The sequence below is a fragment of the Nerophis ophidion genome, linkage group LG01 (genome assembly GCF_033978795.1).
Source record: "Nerophis ophidion isolate RoL-2023_Sa linkage group LG01, RoL_Noph_v1.0, whole genome shotgun sequence".
NCBI classification, from domain to species: Eukaryota; Metazoa; Chordata; class Actinopteri; order Syngnathiformes; family Syngnathidae; genus Nerophis; species Nerophis ophidion.
In genome coordinates, this window is record NC_084611.1 from 15,663,647 (window position 1) to 15,688,637 (window position 24,991).

General features: G+C 35.8%; 1 protein-coding gene across 3 annotated transcripts in view; it reads right to left on the reverse strand.

Annotated features, from left to right (window-relative positions):
- Positions 1-24,991, reverse strand: part of LOC133550997 (tenascin-like) — a 274,146-nt gene that overhangs the window by 12,612 nt on the left and 236,543 nt on the right. For all 3 annotated transcript variants that reach the window (XM_061897231.1, XM_061897222.1, XM_061897238.1), the window contains 9 exons: positions 20,269-20,391; positions 17,972-18,115; positions 17,660-17,779; positions 16,164-16,307; positions 12,213-12,343; positions 11,079-11,211; positions 7,963-8,114; positions 4,384-4,480; positions 1,756-1,917 (listed from right to left, as the gene is read on the reverse strand). In XM_061897231.1, the coding sequence (XP_061753215.1) occupies positions 1,756-1,917; positions 4,384-4,480; positions 7,963-8,114; positions 11,079-11,211; positions 12,213-12,343; positions 16,164-16,307; positions 17,660-17,779; positions 17,972-18,115; positions 20,269-20,391 (1,206 nt within the window). The remainder of the gene's footprint in view (positions 1-1,755; positions 1,918-4,383; positions 4,481-7,962; positions 8,115-11,078; positions 11,212-12,212; positions 12,344-16,163; positions 16,308-17,659; positions 17,780-17,971; positions 18,116-20,268; positions 20,392-24,991) is intronic.

Consider the following 24,991-nt stretch of genomic DNA (forward strand, 5'->3'; position numbering starts at 1 on the left):
GAAATTGATTGATAAAAGGTGGACTGTAAAAACTTTGAACAAAAGGTGCAAAATATGGTATTGGAAAACCGGGAATTCCTGGAATTTTTTTTACTTGAAAAATGGTAGTTTGATTGTCCAAGGTGAGTGGAATGTGTTGAAAGTGGAATGTTCCAATGGGGTGAGAAATGTGGCATATGCAGAAGTTTATATATTGCCCTTTCATTGTCAATGGGGATACATTCCTGGAAATTCCAGGAAAACCGGGAATTTGGGGAAATGGAAAATATGTTTTTGCTTTAGATATTCAGGGTGACAAGTGTTTGTGTACGGTTAAAATGTTCGAATCGGATACAAATATTTTAAAATGTGGCCTTGTAGGACCTTAAAAAGTCCATTCATTTGAATTGGGAATTTCCTGGAATTTTGGAAAAACTGGGAATTTCTACGAAACACAAATACATTTTGATGTCCCAACTCAAAGGAAAGTTTTGATGGTGGAACAGTTGGAATTGGTTGAAAAATGTGGACTGTGAAAACTTTAGAACAAAAGGTGAATATAGGGTGTTGGAAAGCCGGGAATTCCTCGGAATTTTTTTTAACTTGAAAATGGTAGTTTGGTTGTCCAAGGTGAGTGGAATGTGTTGAAAGTGGAATGTTACAACGGGGTGAGAAATGTGGCATATGCAGATATTTATATATTGCCCTTTCATTGTCAATGGGGATACATTCCTGGAAATTTTGGGAAAACTGGGAATTTGGGGAAATGAAAAAGCTGTTTTTGCCTTAAATATCCAGGGTGACTAGTGTGTGTGTACGGTTAACAGTTTCAAATGGGGTAAAAATGGTTTAAAATGTGGCCTTGTAGAACCTTAAAATGTCCATTTATTTGAATTGGGAATTTCCTGGAATTTTGGAAAAACTGGGAATTTCTACAAAACACAAATACATTTTGATGTCCCAACTCAAAGGAAAGTTTTGATGGTGGAACAGTTGGAATTGGTTGAAAAATGTGGACCGTGAAAACTTTAGAACAAAAGGTGAAAATAGGGTATTGGAAAGCTGGGAATTCCTGGAATTTTTTTTTTAACTTGAAAAATAGTAGTTTGGTTGTCCAAGGTGAGTGGAACGTGTTGAAAGTGGAATGTTCCAATGGGGTGAGAAATGTGGCATATGCAGAAGTTTATATATTGCGCTTTCATTGTCAATGGGGATACATTCCTAAAAATTCCGGGAAAACCGGGAATTTGGGGAAATGTAAAATATGTTTTTGCCTTAAATATCCAGGGTGACAAGTGTGTGTGGATGGTTAAAAGTTTCGAATCGGCTAAAAATGTCAAAATGTGGCCCTGTAGAACCTTAAAATGTCCATTCATCTGAATTGGGAATTTCCTGGAAATTTGGAAAAACTGGGAATTTGTCCTAAACACAAACAAACTTTTGATGTCCCAACCTCAAAAGAAGGTTTTAATGTTTGGAATTGGTTGGAAATGTGGACTGTGAAAACTGGAAAAATGTGAGAAATTTGGGCTTTGCAGAACCTTGAAATTGTCCATTCATTTGAATGGGAAGTTCCTGGAAATTCGTGGAAAAAACAGGAATTTGTACCAAACAAAAACAAACTTTATATTTGTTTTGATGGACTACACACAACATTAGCGCCACACAAAACATATAATATTCATGTTTAAATCACCTTTACTGCTCATGAACACATGACTCGTCAGCCTCCTTGACTACTCATAATCGCTATCCGTATCGGCCCCCGATCTTTACCTGCCGTTCCGCTGTATCCTCCTACGTGGACTTTGTAGCGCGTCCGAGGTTCGGAGACGGAGAACTTGTCGTAGTGAGCGTAGGCGTTCTCTCCTTTGTCCCTCAGGTCCACGCGGAGCTCATACTGTCCTCCTGCTGTCAACTTGTGCAGGTTGGACAGACCTGAGGGGAGACCACTTCCTGTGTTACTCAATCTGACATCATGTCACCTGTATCATATTTTAGTGATCCACCTGTATCTATCTGTATTGCCGAAAGTCTATCCAAGTGTCAGTTAGTCGATATGTGTATCCGGAAAGTATTCACAGCGCCACATCTTCTTACGTTACAGCCTCATTCCCAGATGGGGAATTAATTTTTGTCCTCAAAATTCTACACACAATACCCCATAATGGCAATGTGAAAAGTACCACTTTGCAGCAGCCCTCAAGCTCCATCAGGTTGGATGGGAAGCCTTGGTTTTTATCCAGGAATTCCCAGAAATAGGTTTGCTAAGCTTGTGGCATCATGTTCAAAAAGACTAGAGGCTATAAATTCTGCCAAAGGTGCATCAGCAAAGTATTGAGTAAAAGACTGAATACTTATCTTCATGTAATTCCTCACTTTATTTTTACTTTTAATACATTTGCAAAGTTGAAAAATAGTACTTTTCCCATTGCCATGTTGGGGTATTGTGTGTAGAATTTTGAGGACAAAAATGAAAAAGAGTAAAAAAAAAGTGTAAATAATATATATGTGAAGTGAAGTGAATTATATTTATATAGCGCTTTTCTCTAGTGACTCAAAGCGCTTTACATAGTGAAACCCAATATCTAAGTTACATTTAAACCAGTGTGGGTGGCACTGGGAGCAGGTGGGTAAAGTGTCTTGCCCAAGGACACAACGGCAGTGACTAGGATGGCGGAAGCGGGAATCGAACCTGCAACCTTCAAGTTGCTGACACGGCTGCTCTACCAACCGAGCTATGGCGTGTCATTATTTTACCCCTAAGTAAAATAATTGATTAAATAGGAGAACTTTGGGATGTTTTCTAGAAAGAAATAAAACTATGATTATAATAATAAAGATAACAATAAAACTCAACATCATTTGTCCACTAAAAAGGACATCATCACTGGTTAGATTTTGACTGCCATGAATGTAATGCGGCAACTTTGTTTCTTTTATAAAATAATTCTTCCCAAATGGAATACATTCATTTTTGTCCTCAAAATTCTACACACAATACCCCATAAAGGCAATGTGAAAAGTACTCTATATCTATATCATTGGGGCAGTTTGGCCCATTCCACTTTGCAGCACCTCTCAACCTCCATTAGGTTGGATGGGAAGCCTTGGTTTTTGTCCAGGAATGCTGAAAAATAGGTGTGCCAAGCTTGTGGCATCATATTCAAAAAGACTAGAGGCTGTAAATTCTGCCAAAGGTGCCTCAACAAAGTATTAAGTAAAAACTGAATACTTATCTTCATGTAATTCCTCACTTTATTTTTACTTTTAATACATTTGCAAAGTTGAAAAATAGTACTTTTCACATTGCCATGTTGGGGTATTGTGTGTAGAATTTTGAGGACAAAAATGAAAAAGAGTAAAAAACAGTGTAAAAAATATATATATATTATATTGGCGTGTCATTATTTTACCCCTAAGTAAAATAATTGATTAAATAGGAGAACTTTGGGATGTTTTCTAGAAAGAAAAAAAACTACGATTATAATAATAAAGATAACAATAATACTCAACATCATTTGTCCACTAAAAAGGACATCATCACTGGTTAGATTTGGACTGCCATGAAAGTAATGCTGCAACTTTGTTTCTTTTATAAAATAATCATTCCCAAATGGAATACATTCATTTTTGTCCTCAAAATTCTACACACAATACCCCATAAAGGCAATGTGAAAAGTACTCTATATATCATCGGGGCAGTTTGGCTCATTCCACTTTGCAGCACCTCTCAAGCTCCATCAGGTTGGATGGCAAGCCTTGGTTTTTATCCAGGAATGCTGAAAAATAGGTGTGCCAAACTTGTGGCATCGTATTTAAAAAGACGTGAGGCTGTAATTTTTGCCAAAGGTGCATCAACAAAGTATTGAATGAAGACTAATGTTATATATATATATTTTTTCAGCTTTAATACATTTGCAGAGTTGAAAAATAATACTTTTCACATTGCCATTATGGGGCATTGTGTGTAGAATTTTGAGGACAAAAATGAAAAAGAGTAAAAAAGTATAAAAAAAAATATATCATGTTGGCGTGTCAACCCCAAAGGGAATAAGCGGCACAAAATGGATGTTAGCGTGCCATTATTTTACCCTTAAGTAAAATAATGGATAAAATAGGACATATTTGGGATGTTTTCTAGAAAAATAGTAACTACGATTATAATAATAAAGATATTAATAATACTCAACATCATTTGTCCACTAAAAAGGACATCATCACTGGTTATATTTGGACTGCCATGAATGTAAAGCGGCAACTTTGTTTCTTTTATAAAATAAATATTCCCAAATGGAATACATTCATTTTTGTCCTCAAAATTCTACACACAATACCCCATAATGACAATGTGAAAAGTACTCTATATCCATTCCCTGTTCTCCTATGTTGAGTAGCAATCACCTAGCCAGAATTCATCGGTCATGTCTCCAAAGCCCGCCGTGTAATTCTTCCAATTGCGGAAAAACTCCAGTCTGCCACTCTGGCGTCTGAGGAAGACCTAGAAGAGCAGCAACACAAGTCATGTGATTGACAATATTGTAGACTGAAGTCAACATTTGTGAACATCAGGCATGGAACACCGCAATATGAACTGATAATAATAATAATAATAATAATCATTCATCCATCCATCCATCTCCATGTTTCCGTCTGTGACGGCATGCTGATACATTTTCACTGCGCTTATTGAGGGATGACAGGTCTGGATGATATATAATAAACAGTTTCTCTTTCAAGCATAGGTTGCATCTTTCATTACCACTGTTGTAAAGTGTGCTGGATGCAAAAATTTGCCATGTTATTGAATATTCAACACTATTGTCTTGAATATTGTTGTTGAATATTCAATAACATGGCAAATTCAAAATTATTGTCTTGAATATTGTTGTTGAGTATTCAATAACATGGCTCATTCTTGCATCCAGCACACCTTACAACAGTGGTAATAAAAGATGCAACCTATGCTTGAAAGAGAAACTGTTTATTATACACCACCCAGACCTGTCATCCCTCAACAAGCGCAGTGAAATTGTATCAGCATGTCGTCACAGACGGCGACACCTCCTAGGTAACACATTAGGTAACCACGCCCCCACGCCTGCCTGTACCTACCCGCTCTGTGCCCTATATAAACCATGGTATGTGAATGCTTCCATTAAAATCTCCTTATGATTGAGGGAACCCCTCATGAAACAGTTCTGTAGAGATTAACTAGTCTTGTGATTTTTCCCACACATACTTATATACATATATATATATATATATATATATATATATATATATATATATATATATACACATACAGGGTATAATGAGTTTCCTCCAACGGGTGGCGGGGCTCTCCCTTAGTGATAGGGTGAGAAGATCTGTTTCACTGCGCTTATTGAGGGATGACAGGTCTGGGTGGTATATAATAAACAATTTTTCTTTTGAAGCATAGGTTGCATCTTTTATTACCGCTGTTGTAAGGTTTTGCTGGATGCAAAAATGTGCCATGTTATTGAATATTCAACATTATTGTCTTGAATATTGTTGTTGAATATTCAATAACATGGACAATTCTTGCATCCAGCACACCTTACAACAGTGGTAATAAAAGATGCAACCTATGCTTGAAAGAGAAACTGTTTATTATACACCACCCAGACCTGTCATCCCTCAACAAGCGCAGTCAAATTGTATCAGCATGTCGTCACAGACGGAGACACCTCCTAGGTAACACATGAGCCAATCACCACGCCCCCACGCCTGCCTGTACCTACCCGCTCTGTGCCCTATATAAACCATGGTATGTGAATGCTTCCATTAAAATCTCCTTATGATTGAGGGAACCCCTCATGAAACAGTTCTGTAGAGATGAAGTAGTCTTGTGATTTTTCCCACACATACTTATATACACACATATATATATATATATATATATATATATATATATATATATATACATATATATATATATATGTGTATGTATATATATACACATACACACATACAGGGTATAATGAGTTTCCTCCAACGGGTGGCGGGGCTCTCCCTTAGTGATAGGGTGAGAAGATCTGTTTCACTGCGCTTATTGAGGGATGACAGGTCTGGGTGGTATTTGATAAACATTTTTTCTTTTGAAGCATGGGTTGCATCTTTTATTACCGCTGTTGTAAGGTTTTGCTGGATGCAAGAATTTGCCATGTTATTGAATATTCAACATTATTGTCTTGAATATTGTTGTTGAATATTCAATAACATGGCAAATTCTTGCATCCAGCACACCTTACAACAGTGGTAATAAAAGATGCAACCTATGCTTGAAAGAGAAACTGTTTATTATACAGCACCCAGACCTGTCATCCCTCAACAAGTGCAGTGAAATTGTATTAGTATGCCGTCACAGACGGAAACACCTCCTAGGTAACACATGGGCCAATCACCACGCCCCCACGCCTGCCTGTACCTACCTGCTCTGTGCCCTATATAAACCATGGTATGTGAATGCTTCCATTAAAATCTCCTTATGATTGAGGGAACCCCTCATGAAACAGTTCTGTAGAGATGAAGTAGTCTTGTGATTTTTCCCACACATACTTATATACATATATATATATATATATATATATATATATATATATATATATATATATATATATATATATATATATATATATATATATGTATGTATATATATACACATACACACATACAGGGTATAATGAGTTTCCTCCAACGGGTGGCGGGGCTCTCCCTTAGTGATAGGGTGAGAAGATCTGTTTCACTGCGCTTATTGAGGGATGACAGGTCTGGGTGGTATTTGATAAACATTTTTTCTTTTGAAGCATGGGTTGCATCTTTTATTACCGCTGTTGTAAGGTTTTGCTGGATGCAAAAATGTGCCATGTTATTGAATATTCAACATTATTGTCTTGAATATTGTTGTTGAATATTCAATAACATGGCTCATTCTTGCATCCAGCACACCTTACAACAGTGGTAATAAAAGATGCAACCTATGCTTGAAAGAGAAACTGTTTATTATACACCACCCAGACCTGTCATCCCTCAACAAGCGCAGTGAATTTGTATCAGCATGTCGTCACAGACGGAGACACCTCCTAGGTAACACATGAGCCAATCACCACGCCCCCACGCCTGCCTGTACCTACCCGCTCTGTGCCCTATACAAACCATGGTACGTGAATGCTTCCATTAAAATCTCCTGATGATTGAGGGAGCCCCTCATGAAACAGTTCTGTAGAAGTGAAGTAGTCTTGTGATTTTTTCCCACACATACATATATATATATATATATATATATATATATATATACATACACATACAGGGTATAATGAGTTTCCTCCAACGGGTAGCGGGGCTCTCCCTTAGAGATAGGGTGAGAAGATCTGTTTCACTGCGCTTATTGAGGGATGCCAGGTCTGGGTGGTATATAATAAAGAGTTTCTCTTTTAAGCATAGGTTGCATCTTTTATTACCACTGTTGTAAGGTGTGCTGGATGCAAGAATTTGCCATGTTATTGAATATTCAACAAAAATATTCAAGACAATAATGTTGAATATTCAATAACATGGCAAATTTTGCATCCAGCTATTTATATAAATATATATATATATATACATATATATATATATATATATATATATATATATATATATTTATGTATTTATTTTGTGTGCACCCCTTTTCCACACTCCCTAATAATGTATGATTCCTGCTGGTATCGTATCAGCTCCATGTTCAGTATCATTTTGGAAGTGATCGGGACACCCTTAATATAAATGTGAACTACTGTATGTTAGCATATTTTAAAGACCATTAAAAACATTTTATAGAGTTTACAAACACCAAAAATAATTGTCCGTTTTAAAAAAAAATGAACGAATGGATAACATTGTACAAAACACTGCATGATTCTGTATGAAAGGATGGCGATGAAGGCGCTGGAGTCATGTTGGAAAAGGAACAGTACTTGCCAGCCATCCTCCTCCGTCAGTGCTCATGTCGCAGTAGACCTGCAGGCCTTGGCTCTCGTCCCCCCCCAGGTAGACGGTGTACAGGCCGGACGTGTTCTCCCCGTTCAGCAGGGCCTGAGAGCAGTCCTTGGGGTATTTGTAGAGCACGCCGGCTGTCAAACACACCAAAGTGTTGGGGGCAAAAACTTCACCAATATCCACTTTCACACCTAGGGAGTGAAATGACTCAACCGACTTGCCCAACCATTGGCAAGTAGGTTTTGGTGGCCGGCACCATGCACAAATAACTTAAATTGACTCAGCAGCACCACCTGTCGCTGCACGGTGTGAATTACAGGCAAGTGTGTGGATCACACAGTGTGGAATAATAACCGCCAAAAGTTAGAACTTGAAGAAAACGTTTTTTTTATACGTGCGATTAATTTTCTACGTTTTCTCTGCACACCAAAATGGGATTTTTGTTGCTAATGTAAACGCTACAAAGTGATCAAATCTAATTTTTTGGCATTAGATTCAGGCCTCATCAGGACCTGAATCTGATCCTATTAAATGTGACTTCCGTCTAAACCCAATGTGACCTTTTTAAATAGTTTTTTTGTAATTGCAATTTTTATTGACAATCTTTTTTTATATCTTTGAATCATTTATAGTCACAAAAAATAATTTTTTTAAACTTGCGAGTCATTTTTTTAAACAAAGAAAATTGTTGATATACTTGCAATTTTTTTTTTAATTGAATACATTTTACTTGTAGAATTTTTTTTTTTTTTCATTTGAATCTTTTTTATACTGGCAAAAAAATACTTTTTTTTAAACTTGTAAATCGTTTTAATTGAACAAAATAGTTTTTATATTTGCAAATATTTTTTTTACTTGCAGAAAATTGTTTTTATATTTGCGAATATTTTTTTTCCTTGCAGAAAATAATTTTTATACTTGCAAATAGTTTTTAATTGAATAAAATAGTCTTTTGTAATTGTGAATAATATTTTGAATTAAAAATTTTTTTCCCATTCGAATTATTTTTATACTTATAAATCGATTTATTATGCAGAAAATAGTTTTTAAGCTTGTGAATATTTTTTTAAATTGAAGAAAATATTTTTTTTGTACTTGCAACATTTTTTTTATTGAAGAAATATATTTTCATACCTTCGAATCATTTTTTTCTTGCAGAAAATAGTTTTTTGACTTGCACATTTTTTCTTAATTGAATATATTTTTTATACTTGCAGAAAAATTAAAGTTAAGTTTTTTTTCGTTTTTAAATCATTTTATAGTTGCAGAACATTCATTTTTGGCTTACAAATCATTGTTTTCATTGAACCAAATTGTTTTTATATCTGCAAATATTTTTTAATGTGCAGAAAATGATTTTTATACATGCAAATGACTTTTTTAATTAAAAAATAGTCTTTTGTACTTGCGAATAATTATTTTAAATTAAAATATATATTTTTTTACCTTCTGATCATTTTTGTACTTGCAAATCGTTTTTCTTATGCAGAAAAACGTTTTTAAGGTTCCAGAAAAAACATTTTATTGAAGAAAATAACAGTTTTTTGTTCTTGCTTTTTAAATTTATTTTATTGAAGACATTTTTTTCTACCTTGTAATCATTTTGTTTCCTGCAAAAAATTGTTTTTTGACTTGCGAATAATTTTTTTAACTGAAGAAAATTTCGAATAGTTTTTTTAATGGAATATTTGTTTTTTTTACACTTGCAGAAATGTTAAAGTTAAGTTTTACTTTTTAAATTTTTAATAAATTTGATATTGGCAGAACATGTATTTTTTTTTACTCGCGAATCGTTTTAATTGAACAAAGTGTTTTTTGTACATGCAAATGACTTTTTTAATTAAAAAATAGTATTTTGTACTTGCGAATAATTATTTTAAATCAACAAAATTTTTTTTTACCTTCTAATCATTTTTATACTTGCAAATCGTTTTTTTATGCAGAAAATCGTTTTTAAGGTTCCAGAAAAACATTTTATTGAAGAAAATAACAGTTTTTTGTTCTTGCTTTTTAAATTTATTTTATTGAAGACATTTTTTTTCTACCTTGTAATCATTTTGTTTCCTGCAAAAAATTGTTTTTTGACTTGCCAATAATTTTTTTAACTGAAGAAAATTCCGAGTAGTTTTTTTAATGGAATATTTGTTTTTTTCCACACTTGCAGAAATGTTAAAGTTAAATTTTACTTTTTTCATTTTTAATAAATTTGATAGTGGCAGAACATGTATTTTTTTTTACTCGCGAATCGTTTTAATTGAACAAAGTGTTTTTTATACATGCAAATGACTTTTTTAATCAAAAAATAGTCTTTTGTACTTGCGAATAATTATTTTAAATTAAACATTTTTTTTTTTTACCTTCTAATCATTTTTATACTTGCACATCGTTTTTTTATGCAGAAAATCGTTTTTAAGGTTCCAGAAAAAACATTTTATTGAAGAAAATAACAGTTTTTTGTTCTTGCTTTTTAAATTTATTTTATTGAAGACATTTTTTTTCTACCTTGTAATCATTTTGTTTCCTGCAAAAAATTGTTTTTTGACTTGCGAATATTTTTTTTAACTGAAGAAAATTTCGAATATTTTTTTTAATGGAATATTTGTTTTTTTTTTACACTTGCAGAAATGTTAAAGTTAAGTTTTACTTTTTTCATTTTTAATAATTTTGATAGTGGCAGAACATGTATTTTTTTTTACTCGCGAATCGTTGTTTTAATTGAACAAAGTGTTTTTTTGTGAAAACATTTTTTACTTGCGGAAAAAAAATGTTATGCTTCCAAATATATATTTTTTTAATGAAAGAAAATAGTCTTTTGTACTTTTTTTTGTTGAATAATTTACTTTATACGGAATCATTTTTATACTTGCAGAAATTTTTATTTTTTTACCCTTTTTAATCAATTTTAAAGAGAAATAAATTTCATTATTTTACTTGCAAATCATTGTTTTTTCAATCGAATCATTTTTTACTTGCAGAAAATGTTTCTTTACTTTTTTTGCGAACATTTGTGTGTTTCTGGCAGTAAATCTCACTGCATTTAGACGACAGGAGAGTTTAGTAAAGAGACGAGACAAGAGGAAGGTAGCAGAGTGACTCACTGGTGGTGAAGAGTGTGGCGACGACTCGGCTCCTCTTGGGACCAGCGATGGCCTGCAGCCTGACCGAGTACTGCGTTGAAGCGCTGAGCTGCACCATGTTGTAGGACACGGCGGTGGGACTGAGGACCACCTCCTGGGGAAGAGCGGACACGTCAGACATTATTAGTAGGCAGGCCTCATTCCTGTGAGAACCCTGCGTGTGACCGAGGCATCAGGGAGCAGTGTGCTCAAACAAGCACCAAGTAGCATCTCTTTTCCCTTTCAGACTTATCAACTGGCGAGTGCATTATTTACGCATTCTCACTCACGCTTTAAGTGAGGGATGAGGCAAAAACGAACCCAGATCAAATGTAGGCTGCGTCTTCAAAACCTGCAGCTCCCAGGGCTTTGTGTTGACCATTTTTCCTACGCTTCGAACAATGCGGCTTATAAAACGGTGCGGCTAATTCATGGATTTTTCTTTGCTAACGGGCCATAATGGTTTGTGTTGAACCGAGCGTCCCTGGTTCAATTCCCACCTAGTACCAACCTCGTCACGTCCGTTGTGTCCTGAGCAAGACACTTCACCCTTGCTCCTGATGGGGGCTGGTTGGCGCCTTGCATGGCAGCTCCCTCCATCAGTGTGTGAATGGGTAAATGTGGAAGTAGTGTCAAAGCGCTTTGAGTACCTTGAAGGTAGAAAAGCGCTATACAAGTACAACCCATTTATCATTTATTTAACAAATAGTTGTCATAAAACACCGACAGACGCACTGAAAAAGGTGTGTTTGTTTGGACGAGTTTCCTCACTGCAGGGGCTGCGGGTTGAAAATGTACTTCTTGAACCGGAAGTATAAGTCCCATTTCATCCAAGCAAGGTTTGCAAGTTTTACAATATAACTAAAACTATTCACACTTACTAAACCGTCCCATGTGTGATGGCTGTAGGAGTGTTTTCATGCCTAATTGTACACTCTATCTAATGGATATTGTCCTCCTTGGCGACTATAATCGGTATCAGTATCGGCCCTGAAAAGACGGTCAATCTGTCCTTTGCACCATTCAAAAAGTGATATTTGGCTGGGTGTTAAAAGTCAGGGTCTTCATGCAGTCTTGGAGGAAGGCAGAAGGTGCGTGAGGGCGGACTCTCCTTACCCGGATGACTCCGTCGGCAGACTCAAAGCTGAGGATGTAGCCAGTGATGGCGGCACGAGGCGGCCTCCAGGTCAGCATGGCCGTCTCTGTCTGCACCTTGCTGGCTGCCAGCTCCTGGGGGGCGTCCACGTCTGAGCGGAGAACAGAAGGTCATGGGGACTTTTTCTCTGGGCAACTTTACTCAGTGGCCTAGTGGTTAGAGTGTCCACCCTGAGATCGGAAGGTCGCGAGTCATACCAAAGGCTATAAAAAATGGGACCCATTACCTCCCTGCTTGACACTCAGCATCAAGGGTTGGAATTGGGGTTTAAATCACCAAAAATGATTCCTGGGCGCGGGACAGCTGCTGCCCACTGCTCCCCTCACCCCCCAGGGGGTGATCGAGGGTGATGGGTCAAATGCAGAGAATAATTTCGACCCACCAAGTGTGTGTGTGACAATCATTGGTACTTTAACTTTATACAAGGTCATTGATGACATTTTATCTAATTTGACAAGGTCATTGGTGACATTTTATCTATTTGACAAGGTCATTGATGACATTTTATCTATTTGACAAGGTCATTGATGACATTTCATATATTTGACAAGGTCATTGATGACATTTTATCTATTTGACAAGGTCATTGATGACATTTTATCTATTTGACAAGGTCATTGATGACATTTTATCTATTTGACAAGGTCATTGATGACATTTCATATATTTGACAAGGTCATTGATGACATTTTATCTATTTGACAAGGTCATTGATGACATTTCATATATTTGACAAGGTCATTGATGACATTTAAGCTATTTGACAAGGTCAGTGATGCCATATCATCTAATTAACAAGGTCATTGATGACATTTCAGCTAATTTGACACGGTCATTGATGACCTAATGGACAAGTTAATTGATGACATTTCATCTAATTGACAAGGTCATTGATGACATTTCATCTACTTGACAAGGTCATTGATGACATTTCATCTACTTGACAAGGTCTTGGATGAAATTTCATCTAATTGACAAGTTAATTGATGACATTTCATCTAATTGACAAGGTCATTGATGACATTTCATCTATTTGACAAGGTCATTAATGACATTTTATCTATTTGACAAGGTCACTGATGACATTTCATCTATTTGAGAAGGCCATTGATGACATTTCATCTAACTTGACAAGGTCATTGATGACATTTCATCTGTTTGACAAGGTCATTGATGACATTTCATCTAATTGACAAGGTCATTGATGACATTTCATCTATTGACAAGGTCACTGATGACATTTCATCTATTTGAGAAGGTAATTGATGACATTTCATCTAATTTGACAAGGTCATTGATGACATTTCATCTAATTTACAAGGTTATTGATGATATTTCATCTAATTTGATAAGGTCATTAATGACATTTCATCTCTTTGAGAAGGTCATTGATGACATTTCATCTAATTTACAAGGTTATTGATGACATTTAATCTAATTGACAAGGTCATTGATGACATTTCATCTATTTGACAAGGTCATTAATGACATTTTATCTATTTGACAAGGTCACTGATGACATTTCATCTATTTGAGAAGGTCATTGATGACATTTCATCTAATTTACAAGGTTATTGATGATATTTCATCCATTTGATAAGGTCATTAATGACATTTCATCTATTTGAGAAGGTCACTGATGACATTTCATGTATTTGATAGTCATTGATGACATTTCATCTAATTGACAAGGGCATTGATGACATGTATTCTATTTGACAAGATCATTGATGCCATTTCATCTAATTGGCAAGTTAATTGATAACATTTCAGCTAATTTAACAAGGTCATTGATGACATTTCATCTAATTGACAAGGTCATTGATGACATTTCATCTAATTGACAAGTTAATTGCCATTTCATATACTTGACAAGTTAATTGATGACATTTAATCTAATTGACAAGGTCATTGATGACATTTCATCTATTTGACAAGGTCATTAATGACATTTTATCTATTTGACAAGGTCACTGATGACATTTCATCTATTTGAGAAGGTCATTGATGACATTTCATCTAATTTGATAAGGTCATTGATGACATTCCATCTAATTGACAAGTTAATTGATGACATTTCATCTATTTGACAAGGTCATTGATGACATTTCATCTAATTGAAAAGGGCATTGATGAAATTTAATTCATTTGACAAGGTCATTGATGACATTTCATCTAATTGGCAAGTTAATTGATAACATTTCAGCTTATTTAACAAGGTCATTGATGACATTTCTTCTATTTGACAAGTTAATTGATGACATTTCCTTCTATTTGACAAGGTCATTGAGGACAATTAATCTATTTGACAGGGTCATTGATGACATTTCATCTAATAAAAGGGACGGCGTGGCGCGGTGGAAGAGTGGCCGTGCGCAATCCGAGGGTCCCTGGTTCAAATCCCACCTAGTACCAACCTCGTCACGTCCGTTGTGCCCTGAGCAAGACCCTTCACCCTTGCTCCTGATGGGTGCTGGTTAGCGCCTTGCATGGCAGCTCCCTCCATCAGTGTGTGAATGTGTGTGTGAATGGGTAAATGTGGAAGTAGTGTCAAAGCGCTTTGAGTACCTTGAAGGTAGAAAAGCGCTATACAAGTACAACCCATTTATCATTTATTTATTTAATTTGACAACGTCATTGATGACATTTATTTCATCTAACCGACAAGGCCATTGGTTACATTTCTTCTACTTTGATAAGGTCATTAATGACATTTTATCTCCTTGAGAAGGTCATTGATGACATTTCAGCTAATTGACAAGGTCAGTGATGCCATATCATCTAATTAACAAGGTCATTGATGACATTTCATCTAAATGACAAGTTAATTGATAACATTTCAGCTTATTTAACAAGGTCATTGATGACATTTCATCTAATTGACAAGGGCATTGATGACATTTCATCTATTTAACAAGGTCATTGATGACATTCCATCTAATTGACAAGGTCATTGATAACATTTCAGCTTATTTAACAAGGTCATTGATTAAATTTCATCTATTCGACCAGTTAATTGATGACATGTCCTTCTATTTGACAAGGTCATTGAGGACAATTCATCTATTTGACAAGGTCATTGATGACATTCCATCTAATTGACAAGTTAATTGATGACATTTCATGTAATTTGACAGGGTCATTGATGACATTCCATCTAATTGACAAGTTAATTAATGACACTTCATCTAATTTGACAGGGTCATTGATGACATTTAATCTAATTGACAAGTTAATTGATGACATTTCATCTAACTGACAAGGCCATTGATTACATTTCATCTACTTTGACAAGGTCATTAATGACATTTCATCTCTTTGAGAAGGTCATTGATGACATTTCAGCTATTTGACAAGGTCATTGATGACATTTCATCTAAATGACAAGTTAATTGATAACATTTCAGCTAACTTGACGAGGTCATTGATGACATTTCATCAAATTAACAAGGTCATTGATGACATTTCATCTAATTGACAAGTTAATTGATAACATTTCAGCTAACTTGACAAGGTCATTGATGACATTTCATCTAATTGACAAGTTAATAGATAACATTTCAGCTAATTTGACAAGGTCATTGATGACATTTCATCTAATTTACAAGTTAATTGATGACATTTCAGCTAATGTGACAAGGTCATTGATGACATTTCATCTAATTGACAAGGTCATTGATGACATTTAATCTAATTGAAAAGGTCATTTAAAACATTTCATGTAATTGACAAGGTCATTGATGACATTTCAGCTAATTGACAAGTTAATTGATGACATTTCATTGATTGACAAGATGATGGACAAGATGACTGATGACATGATTGACAAGATGATGGACAAGGTGATTGACAAGATGATGGACAACATGATTGATGACATGATTGACAAGATGATTGACAGCGATGCCTACCAGTGATGAACTGGGTGGTGGTCACAGCACTCCTGGCCAAGTGGCGAACGGCGTAGACTTTGACGGTGTGTCGTGTGGCCGGCATCAGAGAAGTCATGGCCAACTCCACCACGTTTCCTGACACACGCTCCGTGACTGCAGCCACTGAGGGACACAAAGGGGACACGTCTTAGGGGGTATTAGGGGGCAAGGTCTAAGGGGATAAGTCTTAGGGGACACCTCTTAGGGGGTAGTAGGGGACAAGGTCTAAGGGGATAAGTCTTAGGGGACACCTCTTAGGGGGTATTAGGGGGCAAGGTCTAAGGGGATAAGTCTTAGGGGACACCTCTTAGGGGGTATTAGGGGGCAAGGTCTAAGGGGATAAGTCTTAGGGGACACCTCTTAGGGGGTATTAGGGGGCAAGGTCTAAGGGGATAAGTCTTAGGGGACACCTCTTAGGGGGTAGTAGGGGACAAGGTCTTAGGGGTTATATCTTAGGGACTATTAGGGGACAAGGTCTTAGGGGATACATCTTAGGGGACACATCTTAGGGGACAAAGGTCTTAGGGGAAATGTCTTAGGAGACACCTCTTACGGGACACGTTCTATGGGACACATCTTAGGACGTCTGAGGGGACACGTATAAGGGGACACCCCTTAGAAGATACGTCTTAGGGGACATCTCTTAGAGGACACGTTTTTGGGGACAAGGTCTTAGGGGCCACATCTTAGGGAACACCTCTTAGGGGGAAAGGTCTTAGGGGACACCTCTTAGGGGACAAGGTCTGAGGGGACACGTCTTATGGGATATGTCTTAGTGGGACACGTCTTAGGGGGTTTTAGGTGACATGTCTTAGGGGATACGTTTTAGGGGACATGTCTTAGGGGATACGTTTTAGGGGACATGTCTTAGAGAACAAGGTCTTAGGGGACAAGGTCTGGGGGTACACGTCTTAGCGGGTCTTAGGTGACATGTCTTAGGGGATACGTCTTATGGTACATGTCTTAGGGGCACTTTTTAGGGGCACCTCTTAGGAGACACGTCTTAGTGGGTATGAGGGTTCAAGGTCTAAGGGGACACGTCTTAGGGGCCACAGTCTCAGGGGACACCTCTTAGGAGACACGTCTTACGGGATATTAGGGGGCAAGGTCTTAAGGGACACATCTTAGAGGACACGTCTTAGGGGACACCTGTTAGGGGACAAGGTCTCAGGGGACACCTCTTAGAGGATAAGTCTTAGGGGAAAGGTCTTAGGGGACGCCCCTTATGAGGTCTTAGGGGACACACAAAGGGGCACGTCTTAGGGGACACATCTAAGGGTACACGTCTTGGGGGACACATCCTATGGGACACGTCTTAGGTGGTCTTAGGGGACACATCTTAAAGGTTTTTTTTAGGGGTAACAGAGCGACACATCTTTTTCTCGTTATGTTTCACCCGTTTGCTCCTTTATTCCACGTGTTTTCCAACAATTACTTTTGGAATGTTGAAACTGGCCCCCTGCTGTGAGACATACCTGAGTCTGCACTGTAGGTGATGACGTAACCATCCACTGTGGCGATGGCAGGCTGCCACAGCAGCAGCGCCTCCGTGTCAGTGATGTTGACTGCAGTCAGACCACGAGGTTTGTCCAGGGCTGCAACACACACACACACACATTAACACACAGACACACACACACACACACACACACACACACAATAGTGTACGAGGAAATTTAGTCATGTTTTTGTGAGCATAAATAGTGTTTATTTGTGAAATCATAGCTATTCAAGTGTTGGGTGATGGTGTGTGTGTATGCGTGTGTGTGTGTGTGTGTGTGTGTTACCAGTAGTGACACTGTCCGACGCCGGCTCACTCTCCCTTTGACCCTTGAGTGCGACCACGGTGACCTCATAGGTGAGTCCAGGTGTCAGGTTGGGCAGCACGGTGTGGGACTCAGACCCGTCCACGGTCACGGTGTCGGCCTTTCCTGGAGTGCAAGCAGCTCAGCGTTAATATGTGGAGATATATATGTACATATATGTCTATATGTACATATATATGTAGATATATGTACATATATATGTAGATATGTACATATATATGTGTACATATATGTATATATGTACATATATTTGTAGATGTATACAGTGGGGCAAAAAAGTATTTAGTCAGCCAGCGATTGTGCAAGTTCTCCCACTTAAAATGATGACAGAGGTCTGTAATTTTCATCATAGGTACACTTCAACTGTGAGAGACAGAATGTGGGAAAAAAATCCCAGAATTCCCATTGTAGGAATTTTAAATAATTTATTTGTAAATTATGGTGTAAAATAAGTATTTGGTCAACCATTCAAAGCTCTCACTGATGGAAGGAGGTTTTGGCTCAAAATCTCACGATACATGGCCCCATTCATTCTTTCCTTAACACGGATCAATCGTCCTGTCCCCTTAGCAGAAAAACAGCCCCAAAGCATGATGTTTCCACCCCCATGCTTCACAGTAGGTGTGGTGTTCTTGGGGGATGCAACTCAGTATTCTTCTTCCTCCAAACAGGACGAGTTGAATTTATACCAAAATGGATACATGGATGATACAGCAGAGGATTGGGAGAATGTCATGTGGTCAGATGAAACCAAAATAGAACTTTTTGGTATAAACTCAACTCAACTGTGCTGCTCATATGGTTCAATATGACCTTTTGCAGCTATTACGGATTCAACTCTTCTGGGAAAGCTGTTTGTAAGGTTGTGGAGTGTGTTTATAAGAATTTTCGACCATTCTTCCAAAAGCGCAATGGTGAGGTCACACACTGATGTTGGTTGAAAAGGCCTGGCTCTCATTCTCCGTTGTAATTCATCTCAAAGGTGTTCTATTGGGTTCAGGTTAGGACTCTGTGCAGGCCAGTCAAGTTAATCCACGCCAAACTGTGTCATCCATATTTTTAGGGACCTTACTTTGTGCACTGGTAGACAGTGATATTGGAAGAGGAAGGGGTACGCTCCAAACTGTTCCCACAAGGTTGGCAGCATGGAATTGGCCAAAATGTTTCGGTATCTTGGAGCATTCAAAGTTCTTTTCACTGGAACTAAGGGGCCAAGCCTAACTCTTGAAAAACAACCCCACATCATAATTTCTCCTCCATCAAATTTCACACTCAGCACAATGCAGTTTGAAATGTAGCGTTCTGGCAACCTCCAAAGCCAGACTCGTCCATCAGATTGCCAAATGGAAAAGTGTGATCCTTTACTCCAGAGAAGGTGTCTCCACCGGTCTAGAGTCCAGTGGGGACATGCTTTACACCACTGCATCCCACGCTTTGCATTGGACTTGGTGATGTATAACTTAGGTTCAGCTGCTCGGCCATGGAAACCCATTCCATGAAGCTCTCTGCGTACTGTACGTGGGCTAATTGGAAGGTCACAAAGTTTGGAGCTCTGTGGCAACTGATTGTGCAGAAAGTCTTTGCACTATGGGCTTCAGCATCCGCTGACCCCTCTCTGTCAGTTTACGTGGCCTACCACTTCTGAGTTGCTGTTGTTCCCAAACTCTTCCATTTTCTTATAATAAAGCCGACAGTTGACTTTGGAATATTTAGGAGCGAGGAAACTTCCCGACTGGATTTGTTGTGCAGGTGGCATCCTATGACAGTTCCACGCTGGAAATCACTGAAAGCGGCCCATTCTCTCACAAACGTTTGTAGAAACAGTCTCCATGCCTAAGGGCTTGATTTTATACACCTGTGGACACCTGATTCTCATCATTTGGATGGGTGTCCAAATACTTTAGGCAATATAGTGTATATGTATGTATATGTACATATATGTGTATATCTACATATATGTGTATATGTACATATACATGTATATGTACATATACACATATATGTACATATACACACATATATGTACATATACACATATATGTGTATATGTACATATACACATATATGTGTATATGTACATATACATGTATATGTACATATACACATATGTACATAAATGTGTATATGTACATATATGTGTATATGTACATACATATATGTGTATATGTACACATATATGTGTATATGTATATATACACATATATGTACATATGCGTATATGTACATATATGTTTATATATGTACAAGATGAGACTTACCTCCGTGAGCCGGCACGTACGTGACCCGGTAGCTGTCCACGCGGGTTCTAGGAGGCGTCCAGTGGATGGTGGCAGACGAGTCGGTGACGTCCGAGAAGCGGATGCCCTGGGGCGGTCCCACATCTGAGGGAAAACGGCACAAAAAGCAAAAAACAAAAAAAACGTCAACATGCTTTAGATAGCACGTGCCACTTCACGCAGAAGAGAAAACGAGTGTGCACGCCTTCCCTGAAAGACGTGCGTTTAACCCACAAGAACCCAGACCTATCTAGATATGCCACAGACCAAGTGGAACATATAGGAGACATTGTTGAAATATAGTAGGAATGGTTGAATTGTCTTTAAAATGAGCTTTTATGGTCAAAAATAAACTTTTAGAAATGAGCTTGCTTAACTAACACACTACCAGCGATATTTTGCTAGCTTGTTTTTTTATATTTATAAAAAAAATATATAGTAAGAATGATTGAATTATAATATTTATTTACTTATTAAAGTGTTATTTTGAGGGCTAGTTTTGGATATATATGTATATATATGTACAGTATATGTATGTACGTATGTATATGTGTATGTATGTATATATATATATATATATATATATATATATATATATATATATATATATATGTATATATGTCTACGATGAGGTGGCGACTTGTCCAGGGTGTACCCCGCCTTCCGCCCGATTGTAGCTGAGATAGGCGCCAGCGCCCCCCGCGACCCTAAAAGGGAATACGCGGTAGAAAATGGATGGATCTATATATATATATATATATATATATATATATATACAGTATATATACACATAACTGTTGAGCTTTTTTCAAAGGAATTATTTGAAGACATATATCGTAAGAATAGTTTATTTGTTGTATTTGACACCTTTTTAACATGAAGTTGGTTTAAAATTAGCTTTTATGGTCAAAAATAAGCTTTTGGAAACGAGCTAGCTTACTTGACAAACTGCTGTTTTGAGGATAGCAATAATTTCAGAGCTTTTTTGTTTGATTAATTATTTGTTGAATATGGTAAAAATATTTGAATTGTAGTATTTGACAACTTTTTAAAGTGTTACAATTGTGAAATTAGTTTAAAATGAGCTTTTATGGTCAAAAATAAGCTTTTGGAAATGAGCTAGCTCACCTGACAAACTGGTTTCGCAGATGACAATAATTTCCTAGGTTTTTTGTTTAATGAATTATTTGTAGAAATATAGTAAAAAAAAAGTTGAATTGTAGTAATTGACACCTATTTAATGTGTTACAATTGTGAAATTAGTTTAAAATGAGCTTTTATGGTCAAAAATAAGCTTTTGGAAATGAGCTAACTTACTTGACAAACTGCTATTTTGAGGATGGCAATATTTTCAGAGGTTTTTTGTGTAGTTAATTATTTGTTGAATATAGTAAGAATAGTTGAATTGTAGTATTTGACAACTTTTTAAAGTGTTACAATTATGAAATTAGTTTAAAATTAGCTTTTATGGTCAAAAATAAGCTTTTGGAAATGAGCTAACTTACTTGACAAACTGCTATTTTGGGGATGGCAATAATTTCAGAGCTTTTTTGTTTAATTAATTATTTGTTGAATATAGTAAGAATAGTTGAATTGTAGTATTTGACAACTTTTTAAAGTGTTACAATTGTGAAATTAGTTTAAAATGAGCTTTTATGGTCAAAAAGAAGCTTTTGGAAATGAGCTAGCTTACCTGACAAACTGCGGTTTTGGACATGGCAATCATTTTCGAGTTTAAAAAAAATATATATAATTTGAAGAAACATGTAAAATAGTTAAATTGTAATATTTTACAGCTTCTTCAGTCGTTGCAAATGTTAAATTGATTTAAAATGACCTTGAATTGTCAAAAAACACTTTTACAAATGAGCTAGCTTAACTGACACACTACTGTTTTGGAGATATTGATATTTTCCTAGTTTGTTTTTTTGTTGAATTCATGAATTCATGAATTTGACACTTTATTAAAGCTTTATTGTTAAAAAATTTTCTAATTAAATTTAATATTTAAAAAAAAACTTTTAGAAAAGAGCTAGCTTACCTGACACACTGCCATTTCGGGGATGGCAGTAATTTCTAAGCTTTTTTTAATGAATTATTTGAAGAAATATAGTAAGAATAGTTGTATTGTGATATCTAACACCTTTTTAAAACGTTATGATTGTGAAATGGATTTAAAATGACCTTTAATGTTCAAAAATACGCTTTTAAAACTGAGCTTAACTGACAAACTGCCATTTTGGGGGCTAGTTTGGGAGATATATACATAGAATTTTTTTTTAGCTTTTTTCATTGATTATTTGAGGAAATAAAGTACTAATAGTTAAATTGTAATATTTGACACTTTATTTAAGTGTTACAATTGTTAAATGGATTTAAAATGAGCTGTCAGGGTCGAAAATAAGCTTTTAGAGAGCAGCTAGCTTAACTGACACCCTGCTATTTTGGTGATAGCCATATTTTTCTAGCTTGTTTTCGTTGAATTCATGAAAGAAATATAGTAAAAATAGTTAAATCTTAAAATTTGACACCTTATTAAAGCATTATTGTAAAAAAAAATTCAAATTAGCTTTAATGTCCAAAAATAAGCTTTAAGAAAGGAGCTAGCTTACCTGACAAACTGCTATTTAGCGGGCTAGTTTTAGGACATAGTCACATGACAACAATGTTTCCTGTATGTCCCTTAAGAACAAAGTCAAGTCCAGCACAGGGTAGTATTTGCTCATGCCAGGACACTCCAAGTGTTCTTGTGGGTTAAGAGAGCACCAAAGAGAGCAGACGGACAAAGGTCCAAAGTCCCAGTGACAGGATCTGGCTTGATGGACTTGTCCAGGATTCCCGCAGAGACAAGAGTGAAACAATGGAAGTCAGGAGAGAAGCCGTAGACCAGGGAGGCCAAGGGGACACTACAGGACTTTGTTACGGCAGAGACCACAACAACAACCCAGTCCAAGACCCTGGTCGGACAACAGGACGTGACCAAAGGACTGGAGCGGAGCACAAGTCCGGAGTGGTGTAAAACTGCTTGGAGGACAAAAAACTGAATTGACAACCACTCCGGACTAAGAGCAGACATGAAGCCAGTGAGCAAGGCACACACAACACACAACCGGTGGTCATGTGACTCAGACACACACTTCCTGGTGGGGTTAGTCCTCAAACACAGACCCTTTTCCACAGCACCCAGCGAGACTATGGACCACGGGAACCAGGGCCAGTACTTAGTTTTGGACTAGTGATCCAGGATGTTTTTGGCCCAAACTTGGTTAACTCTTAACAACCTCAAGGATTTGGACTTTTTTACTTTTCAAGTCATCATTTTTACTCTTTATCTCATAATTTTTCCTTTTTAAATCATCATTTTTACTTTTTAACTCATCAGTTTTACTTTTTAACTCATAGTTTTGACTTTTTAACTGTTAAATTTTACTTTTTAATCTCATAATTTTCACTATTTATCTCCTAATTTTTACTTTTTAACTCTTCATTTTTACTTTTTTATCTAATTTTGACTTTTTTTCATCTCATATTTCTGACTTTTTATCTCATAATTTTTACTTTATATCTCATTTTTACTTTTTTTAATGTAATTTGGATTTTTTTTATCTCATTTTTTTCATCTCATATTTCTGAATTTGTATCTCATAATTTTTACTTTATATCTCATTTTTACTTTTTTTTAATGTAATTTGGATTTTTTTTTATCTCATAATAATTTTTTTTAATCTCATATTTCTGACTCCCCTCCGCCCATACTTTACATTTCTCATCTCATAATTGAAACTTTTTTTTAATCTCATAGGTAGGACTTTTTATCTAATAATTTCAATTTTTTATCTCATAATTTTGATTTTTTTAATCTCATAATTATGACCTTTGTTTTCTCATAATTTTGAATTTTTATCTAAATTCTGACTTTTTATTTAATAATTATGACTTTTTATCTCATAAGTTAAACTTTTATATCTCATAATTTCAACTTTGATTTAGCTATTTGGACTTTTTATCTCACAATGCTATCGTTTCATCTTGTTTTTATCTCATGATTTCAACTTTTTGTCATAAATCAGATGTTTTATCTCAATTGTCATTTTTATCTCATAATCATCTCATATCATAATCCCGTATTTTTAACTTTTTGTCTTATAATTTTGACCTTATCTCACAATTTTTACTTTTTAATCTCTTAATGCTGACTGTGTATTTAATAACTATGACTTATTTTATCTCGTACGTTAAATTTTTTATCTCATAATGAAAATTTTGATTTTATAATTTTGACTTTTATTGCGTAATGCTATCATTTCACCAGTTTTTTTCATCTCATAATTGAAATTTTTTATATCATAATTTAGATTTTTTTAATACATTAAATTTTTTTTGATCTTATAATACCGATTTTTAACCTCATATTTTTGAATTTCTGTCTCATAATAATGACTTTTCTATCTGATAATTTCGATTTTTTTATCTCATATTTTTGACTTTTTACCTCATAATTTTGGCTTTTTTAATGTTTTATTGTTTTATTTAATAATTATGACTTTTTTATCTCATAAATTAAACTTTTTATCTTGTAATTTCAACTTTGATTTTATTGATTTGACCTGACGCTGACATAATGCTGACATTTCATCTAACAATATATATATATATATATATATATATATATATATATATATATATATATATATATATATATATA